At 37.9% G+C, this 25,573-nt stretch overlaps 1 protein-coding gene across 7 annotated transcripts in view; it reads left to right on the top strand.

Annotated features, from left to right (window-relative positions):
• The window catches only part of f (espin protein forked), a 219,842-nt gene that overhangs the window by 134,174 nt on the left and 60,095 nt on the right, over positions 1-25,573 (top strand). For 6 of the 7 annotated variants that reach the window (XM_090371952.1, XM_090371969.1, XM_090371960.1 and 3 more), the window contains one exon: positions 19,812-19,967. In XM_090371952.1, the coding sequence (XP_090228078.1) occupies positions 19,812-19,967 (156 nt within the window). Of the gene's footprint in view, positions 1-6,561; positions 6,748-19,811; positions 19,968-25,573 lie in introns of those variants that run through there. The other variant, XM_090371986.1, reaches the window with a different exon arrangement.

The following is a 25,573-nucleotide window of genomic DNA, read 5'->3' on the forward strand; positions in this document are numbered from 1 at the left end:
TTAGTACACTTCTCTTTCAAGGAATGAATAGATCTTTCGTATCAATGCCACATATCTAAAGCTGTGTATTTCAGATCCGGTAAAGGCCACACGACATAGTGACCCTCGAAGAAAGCAAAGAGGTTTCCATGATAGCCAAAGAACTTTTAGAAGCCCGAACTCGACATTGTGTTCACGTTCCTATCTAGGTTAAATTGAGGCTTATTCGTTAGCAAAATGTTCCACAGGAATTTGGGAATCTAACTGCGCATGAGCAAGAAATTGCAAAGCAGTGATCACTTAGAGAATGTGGTGGCAACAGTTGACACATGCGGATGATTTCATAGTACGGAAGGACATTTCGCGACACACGGCGAACTGCCAAAGAACCTCTGAATGGCATAGCATTTTTGGACTGCGCCATCTTGTAGCAGATAATGAACATACATATGACGTTCCAGTTGTTGTTGTAAAGTTTTACAGGCATCAGCAGCTTAGACCATATTGCGCCGTATATCATATGTATATAAATTGCTTGTGTTCTGTGGTCGATTTGTCGTTTTTAATGGACGAAAAACCCGAGTTTCCGGTAGAAAAAGCCATGCTACTCTGCTCCCTAAGAGGGCAAGGAAATGGTGCATGCCTTCAGTAACGACCTCACGTAATCGCAGCATGCAATATAAAGAGGCCGGCAGATGCGTAGGAATGCTGTATATGTGCAATTCGATGCGAGAATTGGCAAGACCAAAGATTTAATGACTTTGAACGGGCATTTTAGTCGACGTCACACACATAGGTATTAGTATTTAGGAAGCTGCTGGACTCTTCATGTACGACTTTGTCCGGGGTATCGAGATTGGTCCAATAACCAAATAAAAGCAAGCCAACGGCTATCCTGAGATCGGAAACAAATTATTGATGTAAGCGGCCAACAAGACTTGTGCAGTGTAACAGAAAGACTACAGTCAGTCATCAACCATCTAGTACAGCAGTGATTGGGTTTGTTATTTGACCAAAGTGGTAATCAATGAGGCATTTCACAACGCAAAACTTGTTGCTAGTCACAGGTGAGTGGAAGCTAGTTGCATAGCCTTTACAGGCTATGCAACTAGCTTCTACTCCTGTCACCAACAAAAAAAAAAAAAAAAAAAAAGCAAGAAGAGATACGGTTACAGTGGACATAGGAGCACCAACAGTGCACAGTGGAGAATAGGACAAAGTTGCCTGTTTCATGCTGATGGGAGCACCAGAATATGTATGACGAAAACAGCAAGGACTCATGGACAAATCCTGCCAAGTGTCAACAGTGCAAGCTAGTGGTAACGATGTAACAGGGTAGTGTGTTTTCATGCTGCAAATTTGGACCCTTGGTACCAGTAGAAGAACATTTGGATGCCACTGATTATTTGGAAATTATTTCCGACGAGGATCATCCGTCATGGCTTCAGTGCACCTCTCCGTGAATAGATTCGTCCAACAACAAGATAATTCGCGATGTCGCAAAGACAGAAATCTCTTTGCGATAGGGCTGGTCGCAGGAGCATGAGGATGAATTCAGTATGGTGAGGTGCCCTCCCAGTGACCAATTCTCAGTTCATTTAACCACACATGTTGGATGATGTGGAATGAGCCCTTTGGAGATCCGCCATCCTATTTGAAAGAAATGTTTCTTGTATTCTGTCTATCTTGTGAACTCCTCTGATCATTTGGTCGTCCCGGAGTATAAACAGAAAATTTATTTTATTTTATTTTTTAAATGTGGGAAACAGTTTAGTCAACATGGACCATGTGGCAAGCTGTCGACATCTAACTGAGTCCATGCGACGAAAAACACGGGTTTTTCTGATGTTTGAAGTAGCATCTACTCGCTATTAGGCAGGTGTGCCTAATAAAGTGGCCACTTAATATATACGAGAGCGGATCAAAAAGCATCGCAAAACTGAATCCGCGAAAACTCAGATATTATATTTACAGGACGGGAGGTTCAACCGCCTTCAAGGTAAGCTTCTTCAGCTTACTTTGAGATAGGAATCAGCTTATACCACTGTGTTTGAGGGTATTTCCTCTAACTGTTGAAAGCATTTTTCAAATTAAAACTCAATTTTTGTCAAAAATTGCTCCTTCATATATTTGTTTAATTGTTTTCACATCTATATACCGTAAACTTAAAAAAATAAAAAATAAATAAAAATAAATAAAAACTTCAAATATTTCTCAAGTTTAAGAAGCAGAAAAGGAGCCCAAGAAGCTGTAAGCTGTGAAATGGAGTCTAACTTGTGTGGCTTTTTTTTTTTTTTTTTTAAGAGTCAAAAACTGTTTTGTTTTTATACCCCTTTCGGAAATCATAAAACGCACCTGGTTCTGAGGCATCTCGTTCGCAAATCACCAATTAATATAGGCCTTAGCACAGTTGATAGAATCGCTGTGCTCCCCACACCAGGTGGACGGCGACTTGGAAATTATTGGAAAAATGGAAAAGACCTGAGTTCGAGTCTCGTCGACGACATGAGAAATTTTTATGGGCCCTTTTCACAACGTGGCTGAGTTAGTCGGTCTCATGCGATGGTAGCATTGTTTTTCTTCCAGGAAACAGAAATTCGACCACAGACCACAAGCAATTTACAGATAATATACATGGAACAATATGTCCGTAGTCGCTGATGCTCCTAAAACTCTACTACAACAATAACAACACCAACAGCTATAAGGAATGCGTACCTCTTCAGCCATTTCACGAATAGTCCATCTTCCGTCATTTCGCACTAAGTTACTTTTCTGCTTGAAGGGGATCAAGAACGTTCGTTTCTATCGATAGACATTCGCCCTAATTAAAATCAGGTTTCCTGGTTTAAATTAGGATGAATTTAAGGCCATATTGCGTCTATATGATATGTCTTTAAGAAAACTGCTTATGTTCTCTGGTAAATTTGCTGTTTGCTCGACGAAAAACCCGAGTTTCCGAGAGAAAAACCATGCTGCCATTGCCTGAGACCGACTAACTCAGCCACGTTCTGAAAAAGGCCCATATAAAGTCCTCGTGCCATTGACGGGATTCGAATCAAGTCTCCTTCACCCGGTGTGGGTAGGAAGGTGATTATACCAACTATGCTACGCACAAGGGCTTCAGCTGTAAGCATGTCGGGATATGCAATAACATACCTTATAAAAACGGGCTCCACAAACAAGGTCACCATGGTCTTATGGCGACTGCACATTTTGTAGTTAGTTTCTTATTCAACATCGATACATTAACCTTTATCCTTTTTTAATTGATCGGGAAAAAGTATAAATAAATATTTCGAAATGGTCATTTGGTGTAAACATTGTTTATCGTATGGAGTTTTGTTCGTATGTTGAATGGGCGTAATTCGGAGAGCGATTCGATAAGTTATGATCTCTTGTGCTTTTTCTATTTGTGCTGCTTTAGTATACTAGTAATAATTATGATATAATTTATAATTAAATATATAGATTTTATATGTATATGTCGAATTAATTATAATCGATATACTGTATTAACTACTGCGAGCATAATAATGTAAAGAAATTTAAAAAAGCTTTTACTGTAATAAGAATTGGCGACACTTATACGTAGTTTAAGGTATTCAATGTCAAAAAAATAAGGTAAGATATGCAATGTCAAAAAGTGTTAGCGATCCTTAAAAACGAAACCTAAAATGCTTGTCGTTTTCCTTAATTAATGTTCATAAGAGGAGATAGCCACACCTGAAGTACTTAACTGTGGGTGTTTCACTAGTTAACGCCACTTCACCAATTACAAGGTCACGTGTTCCGAAGGTGGCATCTACCGAAGCGTTCGAGAATCGCACTTGACGGGGAAGTCCTTCGAATTAATGTTGTAATTAGAAACTAGACGCGCAATGGCCTGGATCCTCCCTCCCCCCCGTCGATGTGATGGTGTTTTTTGGGATCGGCATTAATCGCCTTCTTTTAGAGGTTTACCTGATCGTTGAGTTTGCCGCATGTTCGTGCTTGGCGTGTAGGCTCACCCCCACTAGTATAAGCACCGTCTGGTCCAAAATAGTCAACAGAAGGAAGGAAACTCCCACTGTACAAGTTCACGGTTCTTTTCTAGTCTATTAACGCGACCTGCAGATATCGCAGTGTCTCCTTTTAATGCTTCCTTTATGTAGGCGCAGACAGCAAACTTAAAGGAAAAGTAAACGTTATTAGACTATGCAATGACCGAAGCTGCACGCCAGCTTAATGCCTATCACAGAGGGCAATGATATACAGATTTGTAGACGACAGCAACAGGATAATTTGCATAATATATTCAGATCATTTTCTGAAAGTTTCAAGTATCATAGTTACCTTTTCATCATATACCCAAACCGTAAACTCCAAGAGATGTGCTTCAAGATTCATTTGCTACGGGGGCATAAAAACAAAACTCAAAATTCGGATATCAGACATTATATTCACATAAGTGACTGCGGACTTGCAAAATCTTGGAGAATTATTGTGATGATATTTATCTCGTGGCTTCCCCACATCGGTGGAAAAGGCCTGAATTCGAATCCCGTAAATGATGCGACGAATTTTTGATTTTTTTTTTTTTTTCACAACGTGGCTGAATTAGTCGGTCTCAGGCGAGGATTGCATATCCCACGCCGAAACCCGGTTTTTCGTTTGGCAAACAATATGCTGTGTCCTCATAGCCTTAGTTGTTTTGAAATTTAACGCATCTCGTAGGTAGTCATGGTCTGGCACTCTCTTTAACTAATCCAATGTCCACTGACTGAATTTCACTTGTTGGTAAAGGCGAGATTGTTATCATGCTTCTTATCATAGAATAAACTCATCGTAAAATCAATTATTTCAGGGCTCGAGAGAATGAGTATCGTCTGGCGACTATATTGGTATTAAACAAAGTCAAAAGCACTTGGTCAGAGTCACTTAAATATTATACTCCAATGTTATGTCCTTTAGTATTATAATGAGCGATATAACTTAAATTAGCTGGACTGGGATGTTTGCAATGTCCCAGGCTCGTAAAGCCATCAGGGTTTCACCTATCGTGTCCGTACATTGCGTGTATTCTGTGGATATTTCATCTGGTTTGTGAGTTTAAAACCTATTACATCAGTTACTTCTGTAGAAGCCGACCGGGCTAGCCTGCCTGGCAACCCAAAGGTCGCGGGTTCGATTCCCGCCTCGGGCTTGGATCAAAGTACTGCAAAAACCTTGGGAGGTGCATTATGGCCACAGAAGCCTATGCGCCAACAACTACTAAAAAAAAAAAAAAAACTTCTGTAGAAGACCGTGGCATCGTTATTAACAACGGACGTAATTTCTCTAACCATCATGGAACTAATGTCAAAAGCAAAACCACATGAGTTGATAAGATACTTTAAATGCATCCAGAGCTTAAAAAAAAAAAAAAAAAAAAAAGACTTGCAGTGATAAAATTATAATGGAATAGTCTTAACCCGAATGCTGCAATCATATTTTATTGCCCTCACTTTCAGAATGACTCTTATCTTCTTGAGTCATTTCTGAGACTTGTATCTTAATCCACCCGTATGCTGATGACTACCAACAATTAACCTCTCATCACTTGAAGATTGATGTCTCAGAGGAAACGTGACCTTAATTGTTGAGTTGGCTTTCATGACCTAAAATCTCGTGTCACAATCTGAGCGGTTTAGACAAAATTAACTAACAGATGATACTCCGCACATCTGAACCTCTCCAGGTGCTTTTCGCCCTCTGAGCCATTATTTAAATAGTTATTTTACTAAATTCGGGACAGGAAAATACTGGTATACAATCTCATCCGTTATGATAAATCTTATAACACTGCCGAGTTCAAACAAAATTGGTAAAAACTGTATTTTTACAAATTGTATAAATTAATGTTATTTTTTTTAGTGATTTTGAATTGGTTGGTTGATCTTTTTTTTAACAACACATTTATTGCTAAAACACTGGTAACAGTACGTTACTGGTATTTTAGCAATATTTCTCGTTGTGTTATCAACTGCTCGTAGCTGCGGTTTTCTCTAAAGATGAAAGTTTTCCATTTTTGTGGAGAGAAGCCTCAGGTGAGAACTGATTTCTTATCGCAGAAAATGCCACCACACCCCGTCAATGAGTGTGTCGACCTTAAATCTATGTCAAGGGTAGTAGCAGTGGGATGGGAGCGAGTCAGTGGCCCCAGATTATACCCGTGCGCATATGGAATCATTAGACCGCAGAATTTTGGCTTCTGGTCCTACGGTTGAGTTCGTATCTCTCGCTTTAGGCGACACCCTGAGGTACATACCTGCTCCGCATAATCTGTAAGTACATTGCGCACAATAGACGCAGTAGGTAGCAGATGGTAAACACCCTAGTTTATCTGGACAAGGGAGGAGATTCACACCGAAGCGGAACATCCTCCCCCAACCGAACTACTGGGTTCAGGAAAAGTTTCCCCGAAACACGTCACACACGGCCGATAGGGGGTGTCCGTGCAGCTTACCTGCTAAACAAGATATGTATCGCCTATCAGTTGGTCCGTAGCGTCGTGTGTGCAGCGTGCTCGCACGTGCACTGCTGTGTGCCCTTCGACGCAAGAAGGGCTGTAGAAATGTAGCGTGAAGTGTGATCTTCAAGATCGGCAGTGCTTGGAAATAGAGAAAGTTGTGAAACATTGATGAGAAAACAGAGTACACCCCCGACTTTTACTAAGAGGACAGTGTCGGGGAAGAAGGTCTCGACGTTGGACCGTTTTGGACTTCTAGGTTCCCACCATAGCAAAAGGTATCACATTCGATCTTATTTATTTATAATCATATAAACTTAAAGATGTTATTTACCATACTGTATTGTGATAAAAATTAATTCTTTGTAGGGGTTTAATTATAATTTGGAATTTTTCTGTGGATGATGATTTAACTGTTGTTTTCAAAAAAAATTATCCTGTTTCTTAAAAGTTTCAAAGAATATTATTGCAAGTACTGTAGTTGGCATATTGTGTGCTTACAGTGAATCACAAGATAGCTAAAACATGCGGGACATTCACACACCCATACACACTGAAAAAAAAACTGTCCCCAAGAGAAAGCCATATGTAAGAATGTATATAATTTTTATATGAGAACTTTGAATCGCAGCAACAGAGTCAAAAACTCTTGGGAGGAGATTCACTTTGTTGTGGAATAAGCTCCGATCTAGCAAAGGCTATTCTCTGCAGCTCAAATAGTTCCATGTGGTATCTTTCGAACTGGGAATCAACATCCACTTCACAGGATGATGCGAATATTCGCATAGCTCTTTCTGAAAACTGTATTGTAGGTCGGTTTGCATGTTTTGAGAGATAAAACAAAAAAAAAGAAAAGAAAAACCATGCAACTCTCTCGCTAGACTGATTAACTTGGCCATTCTATGAAATAAACAAATAAATAAATAAAAATAAAAGTTCTTGTCTTGACGGGAAGTACTTTTAGCATCATTGGCAAGGCAATTGAATCCAAGATTTTTCTACATTTCCGAAAACATAGACACAATACACCGAGCCGCTTGGCCTTAGTTGCCTTAGTTCAAAATAAATAACAAGTGTTAGAGATCTGAAACTCTCAGCTGAAGCTTGGTCATTCTTTTTATGAGTATGCGGTGTGTGTAACTACGCTTAAAAAAGGTCAGTAGAATACAGTCGTGCTCCTAATGTTCTTTCACATGCTGAACTGCATCGGTTAATCTGTTAACGTTACAAATTAAAGTAGACGGAGCATTGGTGGCAACTTTTCCACATCGGGCTGTCTATTTATGGTGGCATTCATTGGCCAGCAGTATGTACTGAGAGAGATATTTTTGCACAGCAGAAGGCTGCATTTCATTATGACATTATTTATTAGTACGGTGCGGAAAATGTTTTTTTTTCCCCCTTCACGAGCATTCACTCTTTTCAAACACTTCCTGCATAATTAGTAATTGTTTTAATTAATTTCTGTATTCGCTTTTATTAATTTTTGTTGCTTTGCAAGCTGAGTTGCATTTTAATTGAATTACTAAAAACTAGGATTACCATTATCCAGGGTTTTGTATAATGGTAATCCTTCTATTCTCCAAATCTAGGAGGGTAGAAGTACCCTCCAAATCTAGAGAAATGCTTTAGATAACAAATGTAAATTACAAAGTATAGGCTTATGTCTCTTCACAGGTACAAACTGCACTGCTTCGAATTGCTTCTCTTGTAATGTATTACGAACGTCCAGCTTGACGTTAGAAATTGATAACTCTTTCTACCACTGCTCGCCATTAAGTCATCTCCTGAATTCTGATTTTCAATGCTTCTTTTTCGATACGAGTTGCTTTCAGACTGAACAGCTTCCAAATAAAGACGTAAATGCAATTTAGTAACTCATCTTAAGAGTTCAGGGAAACAGTTGCGAGGTACACTAAATTTGAAAAATGCTACTTGCTCAACTTTAAGCGATTTTGATTTCGTTTCTCTGCAGCTCAAATAGTTCCATGTGGTATCTTTCGAACTGGGAATCAACATCTACTTCACAGGACGATGCGAATATGCGAAGTTGTTGTCCGCGTCTTCAATTTCATGTTGAAGACGCAGAACCAAGATATGAACTGAATTTTCTGGATTCAAGTATAAGAATTTTTATGTTTCATTCAGAATAGAAGGACATCACCACGTTAGCCATTTCTAACACAAACGTAGTTTCAGTTTAGGAGACTTAATATGGGAATATATTTTATTTACAAATTGTTCTTTACCCTTCAGTTGAACTAAGTTAGACTGAGACACTAGAGAATATTGTTTCCATGTAGGATTAGTTAATAGCACGATGCACCGACTTGTACATTAGCATGTATTCTTTAATAGTACGATAGAGTAAAAATAATTTGATCCGGATTGATTCCTCTTGCACACCTAATATCAATTCAGACGTGCCCTTGCAGTTTTCGGGGCCAAATGCACCACGTTCGCAGCAAAACCCCCACCTCTGGTGGGTACTACAGTTTGTCACTCTCAGTTAACTCTATTCCCCACATTTGTTACTTGCAGGGGAGGAGTTCACATCTTTCTACCGAAAATTTGGTTTAAAATGAGGGAAAACAGTGCATTTTTAGGAGTAGCCAAAGGCCATGGCAGAATAATAAATGACTACCTCAAAAACATTATTTTAGCAAGTCATTACTTAAAACTGGAAAGTATAAAAATCTGCACAGTTGACATTTAACTTATAAACAAATCTTGCGAGCATAATGCAATATCCGCTATAATTTCACTATAGTCTAGTTGGCTAGCAACGTCATTTTCAATCCACAGCCTGTCATATTACTGACACCCAAGAACTAACTTATATGCCCATGTGTAATATGTCCATAAATTGCGTGTGTGTTCTGTGGTTGGTTTGCCTGTTTTTCTGGACGAAAAACCCGAGTTTCCAGGAGGGGGGAGAATCTTGCTGTCTCCTCGCCTGAGACCACATAAAAGTTCCTGGTGTCATTGACAGATTCGAACCCGGACCTTATTCACCAGGTTGAAAAGACCCAAGTTCGAATTTTTATGGGCTGTTTTTTATAACTTGGCTGAGGCTGAGTTAGTCGGGCAAAGATGATTTGTCCTCCTGGGAAGTCATTTTTGTTTTGTTGTTTTCAGGCAAACAAGCAAATTAACCACAGAACACGCAATTCACAGACATATATATGTGCGCCTAAAATTCCACAACAACAAGAAAAAGTTCTATATCTTTGATTAGATGTGGCTTCCAAACCTGGATACAACTTCCAAGTGTGGTCTCGCTATCGCCTTATAAAAAAAGTATAATAACCTCCTTTCTACTTGCAAAATTCCAATAAATCATATTAACATACTCATTATTAACTCTTAATAACAATGGGTCCTTTCAGCACGTCACTCAATTAATTAATTAAATTATCTTAAGTAATTACCTGTGAATTATGTATTTATGAAAGTCTCTAAGATGCGTGAAAACGTAATAATCAACATTGACAACAGGTAAGCAGGCAGCCTTGAATTAACCCATTATTTCCAATGAACCAACATGGTGGAACATCCACTAGCTGATTGCTGTAATAATACGTCATCTGTATGCAAATGATGCAAGCGCACTCTGTAATTTCCCACAAACCCTTCCGTGATTTCTAATAAATTAATCTTTGTTGATTAATGTTTGAGTTGCAAATCCACTGGCTGCTCAGTTACCTAACGCTACTCAGTCATTTTTAATAGTAACACGTTTGGCTGTATCGTGTTATTGAAGTTTGATATAATTTTCCACTCTGATTTTCATTTTCCTGTTATTATAAATTCGCATTCCAATTATCCTGTCATGTAACATAAATTAACCCGTTCCCCAGATTAATATTTGTATTCAAGGTTGGATCAATTAGAAGCAGTCGGGTGAAATTTTCGACAATTTCACCCGTATAACCTTGATATAATAGCAGACCTAAAATGAAAATGTAATTTAAGTTTCTTTTATAACGCACTCGGAGTATTTTTTTTTACTGTTTGTGTTCATTAAGACTTTTTTTTTAAATTACCATTGAACCCTTGTGGCAAAGTTCTTTGTCGTCCTGGTGGTTAAAGTCCTTTCGTGAAATTTATCCTTCACATAAAGAAGAAAATCGAGTCTCTAGCACGTGATTATACTGCTCCACATCCGCAGTTCCGTGGACTTTATACAGATTTCGATATCTTTGGGGTAAAAAGTGCTAATTATAACGTTACACTAGTTGGAAATTTAACACTGAGTAAGGTTTCGTTTCCTCTGATTTGCACATAGAGCTTCCATCATCGCCGCCAAAGTTCACGTTGAATTTACAGTCATCAGTGTTGATTACAAATTTATTTTGTTGCTCTATCCAACATTAAATCAAACTCGAATTCCGAGATAGTCATGATTTTAAATATAAATTTTTATCCTATTATTATTATTATTATTATTTGCTTTTTTTACTGATTGTTGAAGCTTATAATTTGTATATAGTGCTCAATAGAGGTACATCATCCTTTCATATAGTAATATTAAATAAAATGGATATTTATTATTAGAGAATAGCAGCCGACTCGAATTTGGTACCATTTCCTCCTTCAAAGCAGCAGTCAAAGTTGACCGCACTGGCTTAGTCCCGATTTGGCTTACGAGCTCGTCCCAGAGATGTTTTATAGGCATTAGATTAGGACCATAGCATGGCCAATCCAATTAATGGAAACTTGCTTTTCCTTTAAACCTGGTATATACAAGTCTTTGAGAGATGGGGTATTGTTGTGCTGTAACATGAAATGCCCACTTTCATAAAGGGAAGAGTGAGTTTCGGCATTACAACCAATAGTCCCAGTCCAAATCACGAGAGGCAGCTTGGGCCGATGCAGTAAGGCAAGTAGCTTTCTGCGGGCATTTTCTTAGCTGAAACTGGAACTCTCAAACTCGAACGGTGTATATAGACACATCTGTTGATATATGGTCCTCTGTGTAAGATTTTATGGGAATATAAGGATGATGTAACTATCCTTTGCAGGGTTCACAATTTTCTTAACCTACTGGATCGTGGTATAACTGTTGTATCACCCTCGGTCTTTAATGTTTCACTACTTCGATTGTTGTTGAATTTGGAAGGCTCTAGCAAGCACTGCAAATTACTGATAATCATACTTTGGAACACCGAAAGCCAGGGTTTCTCAAACTTCGTGATACTATTATCTCCTAAAATAATAAATGAATTTGTGCTAATCGCCTCATAATAAAACTCATGATTTCCTTCTAACTATCAGTTTCTGGGCAAGTGCTAAATATACCTCTTACTTTTAATAGTTAAATTTTAATCTTTAAATCAATTAAAACAATAGGATAAGTTTACAGCTTTATAATATAAAACTATTTCTTAGAAATAAACAAAAAAAAATTTAAAACGTGCGAAAAAATATTGTGACTCCTAAGTAGCTCTTCCCCGGGGTTTTGCAACCCATGGCGAGAGAGAAAGAGTTAATAACCTTATATTCAACCGCTTGTTTTGCTGTTCATGGGTCATCATGGTCGGTCACCGAAGATAACCCGAGAAGTTTTCAATAAAAAAGAAAACTCCTGCGCAATCTGTTATACCACCTGAACAATTAATCCCATTGTAGCTTAATAAATGGAAACTGGGAGGAAATCAGTTAAGGGTTTAGTAGATAATGTTTATTCTTAAACAATACGTCAAGCTATTCTCTTTCTCTTGAAGCTGTAATGGGAACTCTCAGGCATCTTTCAAAATTAATTGATGTAACAGTCTACACACCACCTAACCTAGAAATACTAAATGACGCCTAGGAACCAAGGAACCAGCTTCATCCCTCACCATCTCATCTCATCTGTCGGATCTTTAACACCTCTCCTCTACCCTTACGATCTGGAACGCACTTTTTTCCTACAGTCGGTTTGCATTAAGTGTATCCATGATAAATAGCTTACCTACAAGAGACCTCCATCGCCTTGACATCATGCTTTTCTGCATGTCTTGTAAGCGAAACTCCCCACCCCCTTCAGAAATTGTTTTTGACTCCGAACACGATCCTATCACTTCTATCTTCAAATATCGATAATTGCAACGTGTCGTTGGATCCAAAGCCTAAAGTTACAATTGCACCGAATATCTTAAACAATGATAAATGCCTGTTAGCTGTCCAGAATATAAATTATCACGTCCTTGAACATAACAATCGTATTGTTTACGCTCGTTTAACCCCAAATTTTTGCTGCTGTACCTGAAAATGTCACGTCATTAGTTGATCTCGGGCAGGGTGTTTCCAGCCTCACCCTTGCCGGTAATGACCGCTTCGACACGCCGTTGAAGACATTCTGCTAATTAATGGTAAAACGTAATGATAGGCATAATCAAATGATTTTCAAAATCTAATAATTTCCATAGTCGAATGACTTTCCATAGTCGAATTTCCATAGTCGAATCAAAAATGATTATACCAATCACTAAATAGAAAGCCGATGATTACGCTTCACTACTTTAAAAACGTTTCTGACTTCCATTAGCAAAGAGAATTGTCTTTCCCTTGCCTTAATTTTACGTTCCAGTTCATCCCAAAGATTTTCAGCTGGGTTAAGTTAGGGTGAGGATCTCTACTGGAAAACTGCAATATTCTGATGCTGCTCTCTTCAAACCTGCAGAAGATAGGCTTCATGGTCGTAGGAGTAGTGGAAGCTGAAATTTTCGTGCATGCACCACAGGAGAGCAAGCTCAAATTGGCTGAAGTAATTTGCAAGATACTGAACTTGGTATTGGGGATTTAAGTGGATCTGTGCCAACTGCTATAACTCAATAGATAATAGCTTATCCAGCCACTATAATATGGGGCTTAGATCGTGCTGTTGCCATGGCCACTTTGAAGCTCCTTTGTACTGATGAGTTGTGGTGCTTGGATAGTTGGCCTTCTGGTATGACCCTTCCTCCACAAAATAGCGCCTCTACTCTCTACTTGTAAATGTAATGCATTTACCCGCCTTTAATTTTTCATTGCTGACCAAAGATAATTACTGCACAGTGTCTTGTAAATAGCACTAAATCAAAATTCTAGAACATGTGTAATTGGATAACCAGCTCCCCTAAACGCTGAGGTCTAGCCTTCCCCCCACTAACCGTCTTCATCTTATTGATCCCTGGTTATGATGAGTTATTTCAACCATGTGTGATTCATCTAATAGGATACAGTATAAAGATTTCTTACTTCTCTAGGCAATGAAACGAAACAGAATCTATATCCTAACAAATGTTTCTTGTTTATTACATTCATGTATTGCTAATATTACTAATAAGCCCATTGGCCCATCCATCTTCTTCTGTCCGCTTGTTTATCGATTGCATTGAAGGGATCGCCATTAAACATAAAGGAAGCAATGGAGCATATTTCCTGATATTTCTAAAATTTTGAATAGTCGACGACAATAAGTTTAGAAATGACAACTGCAGCATCCGTCTGTAGTAGTTTGACCTTCAGTGACTAAATAGGACACAAACAGCGTACAAATCTGTGGTCGAGCAGGATGCTAACATAATAGAAAGGTAGCTTTAATGGTAGCGCAATGTCACAGCGAACACAAAGCTTTGGGAAATCATTAAAAACAGCAAATTACTGTAGTGCAGTTGACAACGAAGTGTTTGAATGTTTCGTGGACAAATACCAAGAAAAACTGTCAGCTAGTCACGCAAGGATTCTAAGAAAAATATGCAAAAGAATTCACACACTTTGACGTATTTTTTATATTTTAGAAAATAGATGTTATTAAGAATTTTAATGTTTTATTTATTTATGTACAGTATTCATTTTTATTTTCAAATTAATCTTAAGTAAGCAGTCCGCCATTTCTGCGTCTAGCTTGATTTACGCTTATTTTCTACTAACGAATAGAGATTTAAAACAGGTATAGCTGGGAAGTTGTACAGTTTTGCGGAAGAGAGCTATGCCTCGAACTTCCCACAGGGTACAGAACGATACCCATAAAGTTAATGGGAGGAGATCATCAGCAGGAACTCTTTAAATAAGCATAACATTCGTTTCATTAATGCATTAAAAAAAACTGTTTCTTTATAAACGTCTTTCCCTTATGCAATAGGAAATGTGACCTATCGTGTACCATATTTCAGGAGTTAGTGAGCACAAGGAAATACAGCAGGTTTATCGTTGGAATTCCACCTAGTTGTCTAGGATTGGTGTTTGTTATCAAGGTTGAAGAATACTCTTCTCTTTGCTGTTAGACTGCTCCATATGAAAAGGTTAGCGTTACCGTTCCCTGACCTTGATCATTAGCCACAACAGTATGTTAACAATGGTAAATTGTCATGGCGGCATTCAGTAAAACATTTCATATTTGGGTTTTGAAATATTATTTCTAAAGAAAAGCAAGTCCATTCTTCTCAATAACTGTAAATTAAATTTTATTTATTGCTAATATATTTTTAATTGGTGCAAAGTATATGGACAGTGCACATGTGGATGGTACAATCTTCCAGTTCGAATAACCGACATTTCGGAGAATCGAAGTTCCACCGTATAAGTAAATTTAAATGACTGATTTGTAGAGAAATGCTTCATAAAATTTCTAGAAATAACCGCAAACTTTTTTTATGAGGGCTGTTTAAAAAGTAAGGTAGCAGGACTTTTGGGAAGGACATCTAATCAAAAAAGAGTGAAACAATACATAAATGAAGGAACATCAGAGGGTACGATACAAAAAATTAGTTACATAATCCCGTATTTTGTTTTTTGCTGTTATTCTCACTATACTGAATATCATATCTGGCTGAACTGGTGTCCGTCTCAATTTTGTTGAATATCGAATAAATAAAAGTAAATGAATTTCTACTTTTTAATTACACTGTGTAAAAAAATTACACCATACAAGAGAGAGAGAATCAAGAAAATATTATGAATTCACCTTCCGGAAATTTCCTAAAAATGAAAGCATTTCAATACGTGAAGTCAGTTAATACATTTGAACTTAGAGATTGATATAATGATAATGAGATGTCAGTCTAGAGATGCGAGTTGCTCATTTTAGTGAAACAAACTCCGAGGGGTCAACAGTCGTTTGCATTAAAACATTGCTGTAGTTTGTCACGGTGCAGTGGGTTGCAGTCATCTGTTGTGCGTAATTAATTCCGGAACCTTTTTTCCTTAGTATTTTCTAGCTTTTTATCATCTAGTACCTCGCAGAAGTGATAAATGAAATTGGTTTACTTATTAGATATGCTTTTAGCACACAAAACAGGAAGAACTTACCTTCTGAGACACACTGAAGACGCTTTTTTAATTCTTTACATGCAGTGGTAAGATAAGACTGACACTGATCACTTTATACGTGTTGTTAACCTCTTGGAATCCTCAGAAGAAAAGCCATCCGCACCAGAGAAAACTGAAAACTTTTTCACTATTACTTTTTATTTTAAAAAAATTAGAAAAAAAGGAAAAATAATGAAGAAATGGCACATTTAAAAACAATTGCACATTTATTTAAAAATTAATAACTCGAAAACTATAGATTGTATCAAAACGCGTTTTTTTTTTTTTTTTTTGTATTGTAATCAGTATATGCCGGAGCTTTTTAAACAATAAAAAGGTTTTGACATTTTGATCACTCACTAGTGATGCAAAGTAATTAAGTAAGAAAAAGAACACAAATGTAAATTTTTTCTCAATCTTTATATACGATAAAATCAACACTTGTCCACTTTTACTTCCTAATAACCAATCAAGACGGGGGCATGTGTTCTCTACAGCTGCCTTCAAAATTTCCGATGGTTCATTAACTCCTAATGGATTAGGTCTTTAAAAACTGAAATAGTTGCTGTTACACTTCATCAGTTCTTTGAATCATTAATCCAAGCTTTACACGGACGGAGGAACCTTTTTTTTGGTACAGCCAGTGGAATATATTTTGAATTATTTTTGATCGATTAAAATTTCTCCCCTTTTCTCACTACCACGCAATATAATGTTTTTCCGTTGCACGACTGTTTCACAAACGTAGAAAACAACAGCATTTTATGAAACCTTCTTGAAGGCCAGTGAGCAATTCAGTTACTTTAGTCATGTTACTTTATTGAACTCGGGTACTTCGACATATTTTCATGTTTCTTTCAGGCCAACAGCATGAAGTAGCAGAACTGATGGGAATGCGTTTCCACTATGCAGACAAAACTGCTTTTAAACTTAATTTTGAGACAACATCAATAAATGTATGCCATTCAAATACAATTGTATTTAATGCCAAGTTCGTTCAGAAGACCATTAATATCTTTACAGGAACACATGCCGTCTTCCATAAAGAAATATTCTAAAAACACACTGTAAGGGTTTCGATATACTATAATTGTAGTTCCTGCTTCAAGTAATTCTACTATTGTAACCTGGAACCAAGAAAATTTTTTCGCTCTTTAGATAAGTTTAAATCACGAACTAATCATTCAGCTCTTCTTATTAAATTAAATATGGCGCATTATAATTTTCTAGTTGGTAGTCCAAATTGAAGTGGATGTTCAGCAAGTCTGAAAGACAAGAATTCTCACTATATTCACCATTTTTCCCTTTATCCCTTGATTTTTGGGATCTAGTTTTGGCAGGTTTATACGGGTATTATGTGGAACAAGCCTTATTGCAGATGCTAAGCAACAAGCCTTATTGCAGATGCTAAGCTAGAATATTTGATGCCGTGATTGCTTTTCTGGACATCCCTGATATTTTACCACGCAGAAATAGCAATCGTCAATGTGGCTGCGAGGTTCTCGCCACACTGTAGGAACAACAAAAGGCAATATTCCCAGTTAGTCACATCCTCAGGTTTGTGGTTTAAGTAATACAGCAGATGTATGAAGCCTACGTTTTGTCCTGATCATCAATCATGCAATCACATTACAAAAAATATGCATGTTTAGTAATGTTGTTGTTGTGTTTTTTTTTTCTTTTTTTGTACCATCGGCAACTAAGGCCATGTTGCTCCTGTACATTGTCTGTAAATTGCGTGTGTTCTGAGGTCGACTTTCTGCTTGCTGGACGAAAAACCCGAGTTTCCTGGAGAATAAACCATGTTACCCTTGCCTGAGACCGACTAACTCTGCCACGTTGTGAAAAAAGCCCATAAAAATTCCTCCCGTCATCGACAGGACTCGAACTCAGGTCTTTTCCACCCGCTGTGGGGAGGACGGCAATCCTACCAACTGAGGGCGCAAAGCACAGAAAAAACAAGCAACAGATATGCAGATAAACTCTACACTTACACTACAACTGTCTTTCTATTACTGAAAGAAAGGTGGAAGGCAAACAGACAGTCAATGTTGAACATAACCCTTCCCAAGATAACTGCCATCTATTGACACATGCAAAAATTATCACTGCAGGTAATACAACAGATAAAAAAAGTGCCATATCTACTTCTGTAACTTGTAATAAGATATATATATAATGGGTAAACACAAAAACAACCTGTATACGTAGTAATTGTGACGTAATGTGAAATTTTAAGAATCATTTTTGAAATCTACCCGTAAAAATTGACTTGAAACATTTGATATACAGGGTGTCTCAAAAATACACGACATAACTTCAGGAATGAGTTCCTCATATGTAGACAATAAAAACATTTTATATCAACATAGTTTCGGAAATGCTTGGTTTCCGAGTTATTAACCGGAATGTCTTATCTCCCGCAGGTGATTTCCTTCATCACAAGGTACTGACAGAATCTGGTGGTTTTCCATTCCGACCATGTACTCAAATCAGGAGCAAGCGAATATGCACTTTATGTACAGTTTGGCGGACGGCAATGCTCTGGAGGCTCGTCGTTTGTACCATGGAAGGTTCCCAGAACGAAGATGTCCAGACAGGACAACACCAAATACTGCAAAGAAAAGTGTGGAACTGCTGTTTTACAGAGATGCCGATTGCTATTTTATGAAGCTACGGAAAGTAGAGATGTTATAATTATTGTTGATACGCCACTCGTAACTGAAGAGTAATTTGGACGTTGTTTGTTAGACTATGCCAGGACTTAGGGTATGACCAATTTTGGAGCTTCTCAACGTAGGCAATTGGCCATGCCAAAGTTGAACATCGCTTAAAGAGAAGCATATTTGACAAGAGATCTCTCTGAACAAGTATTCGTATCAAAAAATCATAACCAAAGTTTCCAGAGAATTGGCTAAAAGAACCAAGAACCTACATCAGCAGTTGTTAGTGCGTATACCGTTGTGAACTGTCCCAAATTTAAAACACAGTGATAGTTTGATAATTTGGGCCTTCGTTTTGTGGGATCATATTGGAACTGATGGCTTTTTTTGTGGCATAGTATTGGATCAGTTGCTCTTTTGTGGATGCTGCCTTTCAGAAAGAGCAATAATGATGACATCATCGATAACCCAGTTCTTCCGACACTGATTCAGTTTTATGGCTCAAGGTCTAACACTTTCATTAGGACACTTCTCCCTGTTAAATCTCGGTATATGACGATTTCGTTTTGGGAAAATAATGCAAAACCGTATTACATATCAAAGAAGATCATAAACCTATTAAATTCTCTTCTATAAACTCTTGTCCGTTCTCTTAGTATCCTCGTACTTTTGGTAATATAGTATATAATACCAAATTTTAACGCTGTTGCTAATTGGGGTATTTAATACTTGATGGTTTATTAATGGATTGTATTTTGACAATCTATTCAGTGAACTGCTTGGAGAACAGTTTACTGAAGGTGTTAACATCTCTCTATGAATAGAGAGATGTTAACACCATTGCTTCTATATGTATGTATGTGAAGCACCAAAGCAGTTAAGAATATGAGGCGTCAGTATACTGTGTCTGTAATTGCGTGTAAGAGTACTTACTGTATTCTTTGGTCGGTGTGCTGTTTGCTGGATGAAAAAACTACAGTTCCTGGGAGAGAAAAACCAAACCATGCAACCCTCGGCTGAGACCGATTAACTCAGACACGTGAAAAAAGGTCCATAAAATTTCCTCGCTTCATGGACTGGATTCGAACCCAGGCCATTTCAACCTGGTGTGAGGAAGACGGTGATTATAATCCTTGTATCGCAAGGACGCCACACTACTGACTTGTTTTTAACTATACTATTTTATTACTTTGAATTGTCGAGAGTGCACAAAATGGTATGTTATTGGTATTTTTAGGGAAAAGTATCCTAAATATTAATCCGCGAGATAAGCACTTTACTGATTAGGTTTCTTTCCTTTGGATTAGACTTATTTGTTTCTCTTTAGACTGATTAGGTTTGTTTTCTTTTGGACTGATTACTTTTGTTTTCTTTGGACTGATTAGGTTTGCTTTCTTTTGCAGGTACGGCCGCCGTGGAGTTCTAAAGTGGCTACTTCGAGAGGCTAAGATGCCAGCTTTGGAGACAACTGGCACTGGTGCTCTAGCATTGCACTACGCTGCTGCTAAAGGATGTCTGGACTGTGTGAAACTGTTGGTGGAGTCATGTCCGGATCTAAGGTAGGATTTCTAACAAAGCTTTTATTCACACTATTGGAGGTCGGAAGTTCGGTTAACCAAATGAACAAAGGCATTTGCTTAACTCTGTCCTATTAGGAAATCCTCAATTGTTCATTTAAAGCGAGAGAAGAGTGCATAGTGTGCAAACAAATTTTTCAACGGAGTCTTATTCTCCGGACGGAGTGGTTCAATTAATCATGATTAATGATAGGGAGTTCTTGACCTACACGTGACGGTGACAGGAAAAACAAAGCAGAAAAATAAATGGAAGCAAAAAAGTGGAACAGATGATTAAGAAGAGTTCCCAGGCCTCGTTTCTAGTGGAGGTGGTCATAGTTTGGGTAAAGTAGCAATTAAGGCTAAAATTTCCCATGTGTGACGAGGTCAGTGCCACACCCCGCTCCCGATGTTTGTTGGTAGAAATGGAGCAACTAGAAACGAAACAAGGTTGTGCTCTATTGTCGGGGAGAGAGAGAGAGAGAGAGAGAGAGAGAGAGAGAGAGAGAGAGAGAGAGAGAGAGAGAGAGAGAGAGAGAGAGAGAGAGATGAATGTTCAGAGAGTAGATGGGTATCCAAGATTACAGAATAACCGTTTGTAATCATGAAGTACAAGAACAATAAGAGTGATATTTTCATAGCTGTCTGTTGTCAAAGAAAAAATTTATCCAGTATGAAATGAAATCAAATTAGAACTAAAGCAAACAAGGTAAAAAAAAGCTTCAACTTTTCTGTCTATTAACGCCCTTTCCGGATGAAAGTATGGCTTAATATTTGTGTTTTTCATTTGCATCAAGGAAATTCACGCAATATGACGCCAGCGTGAAATATCTGTTAACCAAGTGTGCTCTAAGGTCGGTTTGTCTGTTTGAGCGACAGACAATAATATTACTATTCAATTTTTATAAGTGTGATTATCAGAAATTTTAGAGGGCTATAACTCTCACCTCCCACAACTACGACGTGGACTCCTAAAGTGGTCTATATGTATGAAAAGTGTATAGTTTGAAAAAACTATATGTATAGTTTTTCAAACTATATGTATAGTTTGAAAAAATGGATTACTTTAGCGGAAAAGGGCTTTTCAGAGAAATTCGTCTATCCATCGATAGGATCTAAAACCCCTAGATCTTTCCAATCGAGTGAAAAATGGTTTAGCCACTGTAATTTCACGGAGAACTTTAAAAACATAGTAAAACCCACACCTCCAGCTAACACAAGTTAATTTGGTCCCAGAACAGCGTAAAAAAGACCTCAGCAAGTTTCTCGCTTCATCAGCGGAATTCAACCCTGAAAATTTCCGAAGTGTAAGGAGTGCCCGAAACGAGACGGAGGAGACAGAAAAAAGAATGAAGTGAGAGAGAAACAAAGAAAGAGAGAACTGTAGGTTGTTAGATTATTAAAAAGGGGCCAAGACTGTTTAACTACAAGTTTTTTTTGCGTTTCGAGTTTCAGCGCCAAAGCAACTAAGGCTGTGAGGTGTAAGATTATTGTGTCTGTAAAGTTCGTGTATTCTGCAGACAGCTTTTCGATTTGTTGGGTGAAAACCGCTAATTTTTGGGAGATAAAACCATGCAATTCTTACCCGAGACTCGGCCAAGTTAAAAAAAAAAAAAAAACTGCCAATAAAAATTTTATCGCGTCATTGACGGGATTCAAACCCAGATATCTTTTCTACATTCAGTCTTGGTTAGCAAGGCAATACTACGATTCATGAATAACATGCCCCCTTCTACATTTGCTCTCCGATGAGTGCAATCGGATAATTGCAAAGTAATCGTCTGTTTTTTGTACTCAGAGAACGCAGACGATTACAATTATCTTTTGCAATCAATTGTAAAGACGATTGCAGTTATCTTTGCTATTAGTGTCGTTCGAAAAATATATAAAAGGAGTGGCAGCTTCTCGACAAATCTCATCTAACAGCAATACGGCGCAATGACCTCGTCAAGGCTGCCGTTTGGTGGCAGCTACCCGCCACTCTGTAAGGAGATAACAGTCATCATTAGGTCTCTATATTCCATACACGAACATTCTGCAACGTCAGCATTTGGTTCCCCGGCACGAATGTACTTCGGGGTAAAAAACGAGTTGGCCACGAAAGACATCTTTTGTCGCCCTCTTTGCTAATGTGTCACCAGATAATCTTGTTACTGCTGTACACGCGTGTGACAACCTACAAACACGAAGTTTCTCTTGAACGAAGAGAAAATGCAAAAATCGTATTTACTGCGGTATTTCCTCAGTCTGCTGCGTGCCCTGTGAACCCGGAATACAAGTTTTCATACCGCTTACTGCACATCGTCATTTCGTATGCACAATATTACTGTGCTGTCACCTAGCGGATGCGTTTCATGTTTCGAGTTTAAGCAGGAATTGATTATAAACACGCAGTGTTGACAATACAGTACAAATGTGTGTTCAGAGTTGTGTAAACATGCAGACGCACCTCAGTAGAGATATTTGAAACAGTGGAACAGTCAGTAAGCAAAACGACCCCAATATCCTTTTTGCTTTGACCACTTCTGTCAGTTTTCGGCGTTGACAGACACTGCAATTAATTCTTCACTTGTCTACGAGTAGATCTAAAACACTCAGGAAACCGACAGACGGTCGCTTGTTCCACTTGAGAGATTCGTCGCCCGCCTCTAAAACAGCATAAAATTCTCGGAGTGCAACACCGTGACCAACAGGACAGGCAGATGCATTCTTTTGCAGAGATATCGGATAACTAAACGGCACTCTTAGCGACGTTCCCTCCCCATTCCATCCTCAGTCAGCTTTAACAGCACCCGATTCAACCTCGTATCCGATCCGGAAATCCTCCTCTAATCTATATCTCGATACTGAAGTGACGTTTTCCACGTTACAGTCACGGTTAAATGGCACTGCTGTGAGTTTTTCACTTCTCTTTTTTCTGATGATGATTGTTCTGTAGACTTTCTGCTAGAAAACTTAATTTTCTAGATTTAAGAGAGTTGTTCAGAAACGCATTTTAAAATAAATATTTTCTACAAAATGTGCCTATATCCTTCTTTAAAAACATTCTTTTGAATTTTGATGGAAGCAGTTTTCGACGGCTGATGCAACTTCAGCGTCCAAATTAAAAAAAAAAAAAAAAAAAACGCCCATTTAAAATTAAAAAAAAAAAAAAAAAAGAAAAGCATAAAAATTTCATAGTTGCGAATCCGGACTGTAAGCAGAGTGTTTGAGTTCCTCCCTGCGTGTCTGTTCATTTAAGGCCTGAATCACGTTGGCAAGGTGTAGGCACGTATTATCATGAAGCAGGATCATTATACTTTTTGGGGGATAAAATCCTTTATTCCACATTCAACCTTAAAATATCGTTCTTTATCTAAACCTTGGTTTCTCAATAAATGTGCTGAAGCTGTTCAAATTAAGAATGTTGTTTATGGCAGTTGGCTTACATACAAATCTTCAGGTTCATTTTCTACCTACATTAAAGCTCACAACAACTGTAAGGAAGTCATTAATTAATCCAAACTTGATTTTTGAACGGACTTACAGAGTAGAAAACTTGCTTCTTGTTCATATAGTCGAGGATTCTTGTCCTCGCCAAAGCTATTAACCACAAATTTTGCCCATCTGTACTCCCACCTCTATTAAAACCTGATGGTTCTATTGCCTCCTTAACTAAAGATAAAGATGACTTACCGATGTCTTATTTTTCTTAACTCTTGTATTGACGATCTTCGTAAATCACCTCCTACTATAGTACACTGCATTCAATGTTTCCTATGGTCTACCGATAACAGGATGTTAGAATTCTGGATAAACTTGATGTTAAGAAAGTTTCAGGTTCTGATGGCATACTTGTTCCTAAAATCTCTGTTCCTGAGCTCGCTCCTCTTTTTATGTCGCTTTTCATACTGTCTTATTCCACTGGTGGTTTTCCTTCTGCTTGGAAATTGCTCATATCCAGCCAGTTCTTAAAAAGAGTGACAAATTCCTCTCATTCAGTTATCGTCCCATTGCACTTTCCTCTACCCTTTTCGCAGTAATGGAGAATTCCATCAACGGCCAACTGTTAAACTATCTCGAAACGTTCCATCTGAGTAAAGGCTTATGTCACCCATCTATGGACAAATGCAACGGAAAAGTCTGGTGAAACTCAAGTAGTTACCCTTGGTATTTCTAACGCTTTGGATCGTGATTGGCATAAAAGTATTCTTAACAAACTCTCATCTTATGGATTTTCAATTGTTTTTTACAACTCGGTATCCAATTTTCTCTCTCTGAACGATCACTGCAGGTACATGGATTTCCTTTTTCTAACTTTTTCACTAATATTGGTGTTCCCCAAGGTTCAGTTCTTTCTCTTACTTTTTCCCCCTGTATATTAATGACATCCTTTCACTGATTGGAAATCATGTCCATAATTTTGCTGATGATAGTACGCCATTTTCTACCTTCCAGTTTAAGAAACCTTGCCCTGCAAAAACTCGAAATGGACCACCAATTCCTTAAATGCAGTTCCTCAATGGGCAAAGATAACTTAATTAATTTCAATCCTTCTAGAACTCTGTCTTCTCTTAATTTTTGTAAAAAAATAGTCTACTACGCCTATGATCATCATCAATGACACTTAGATTTCTAGACAAAGTTCATATATCTTTAATAGCGATTAGCCTAATTTCTAATGTCCTTCTAGCTTCTCTATTCAAAAGTGGGTAGTCAAGTTTCTCTCTCTGAACGATCACTGCAGGTACATGGTAAATGTAAATGTACTGCAGGTAAATGTCTCTTAAAAAAGTCTATCCATTCTGTTCTCTCATAGACGTTCTCCTTCTGCTAAATGCCTTTTCTGTAAATACTTCCATCGACATTGTTCTTCTGAATTGGCATCTATAATTTCCCCACTCTTTTCCAGACCAGTCGGAACAGATGCCACAACCAGCCAACTCGTGCAAAAATTGCACCTAAATGGTTCGAAAAACATACCCAAGATTTCCCACATCTGCGCTGGCCACATAATTCTTCATAACTGAATGTAATTGCGAATGTCTAGGATATCTTGGAGAAGGCAGTTTAACTTCGAAGTTCACTACGGTCCAGAATACAGCAACTAAAAAATATATACTGATGGAAGAAGTTACACCTACTGGAATCCATGCCACGATGTATACGGGCTATAATTCAAGCATAAGGTGGTGCTACTTACTGAATAAAGGTTTCTGATTTTTTGGCCAGTGAGTGTATGAAGACTTACGACTTATCTTTATTATAAATATTCATTATATATAAATCTGAGTTTTCAGTGGATAAAACCATGAGATCGACTAACTCTATTGGCTGTAAATTCCAAATGTTGTCATGACTCATTTGAAATTTTACAGGCACGTTTTATCAAAAGCTCATAAAAATTCTTCTCGTTTTGAGGATGCGAACGCAGGTCTTTTTCACACGTTGTGAGAAGGATTTCTAATTAAAGTCTTTGAATAATCAATTACTTTGAAAGTTTGGGTTCATTGAGATCAAAGTTTCGAATTCAGAGTCCACAACCTGAATCCAGTGAAGGCCATTGGCAAAGTATTACTGAAACGTGATGAAATGCAGCTAATAAAAATATTGGAAAAAAGATTATTAGT

The sequence above is a fragment of the Mastigoproctus giganteus genome, chromosome 1, assembly GCF_048544385.1.
Source record: "Mastigoproctus giganteus isolate SK-2022 chromosome 1, ASM4854438v1, whole genome shotgun sequence".
In the NCBI taxonomy this organism is placed as follows: Eukaryota; Metazoa; Arthropoda; class Arachnida; order Uropygi; family Thelyphonidae; genus Mastigoproctus; species Mastigoproctus giganteus.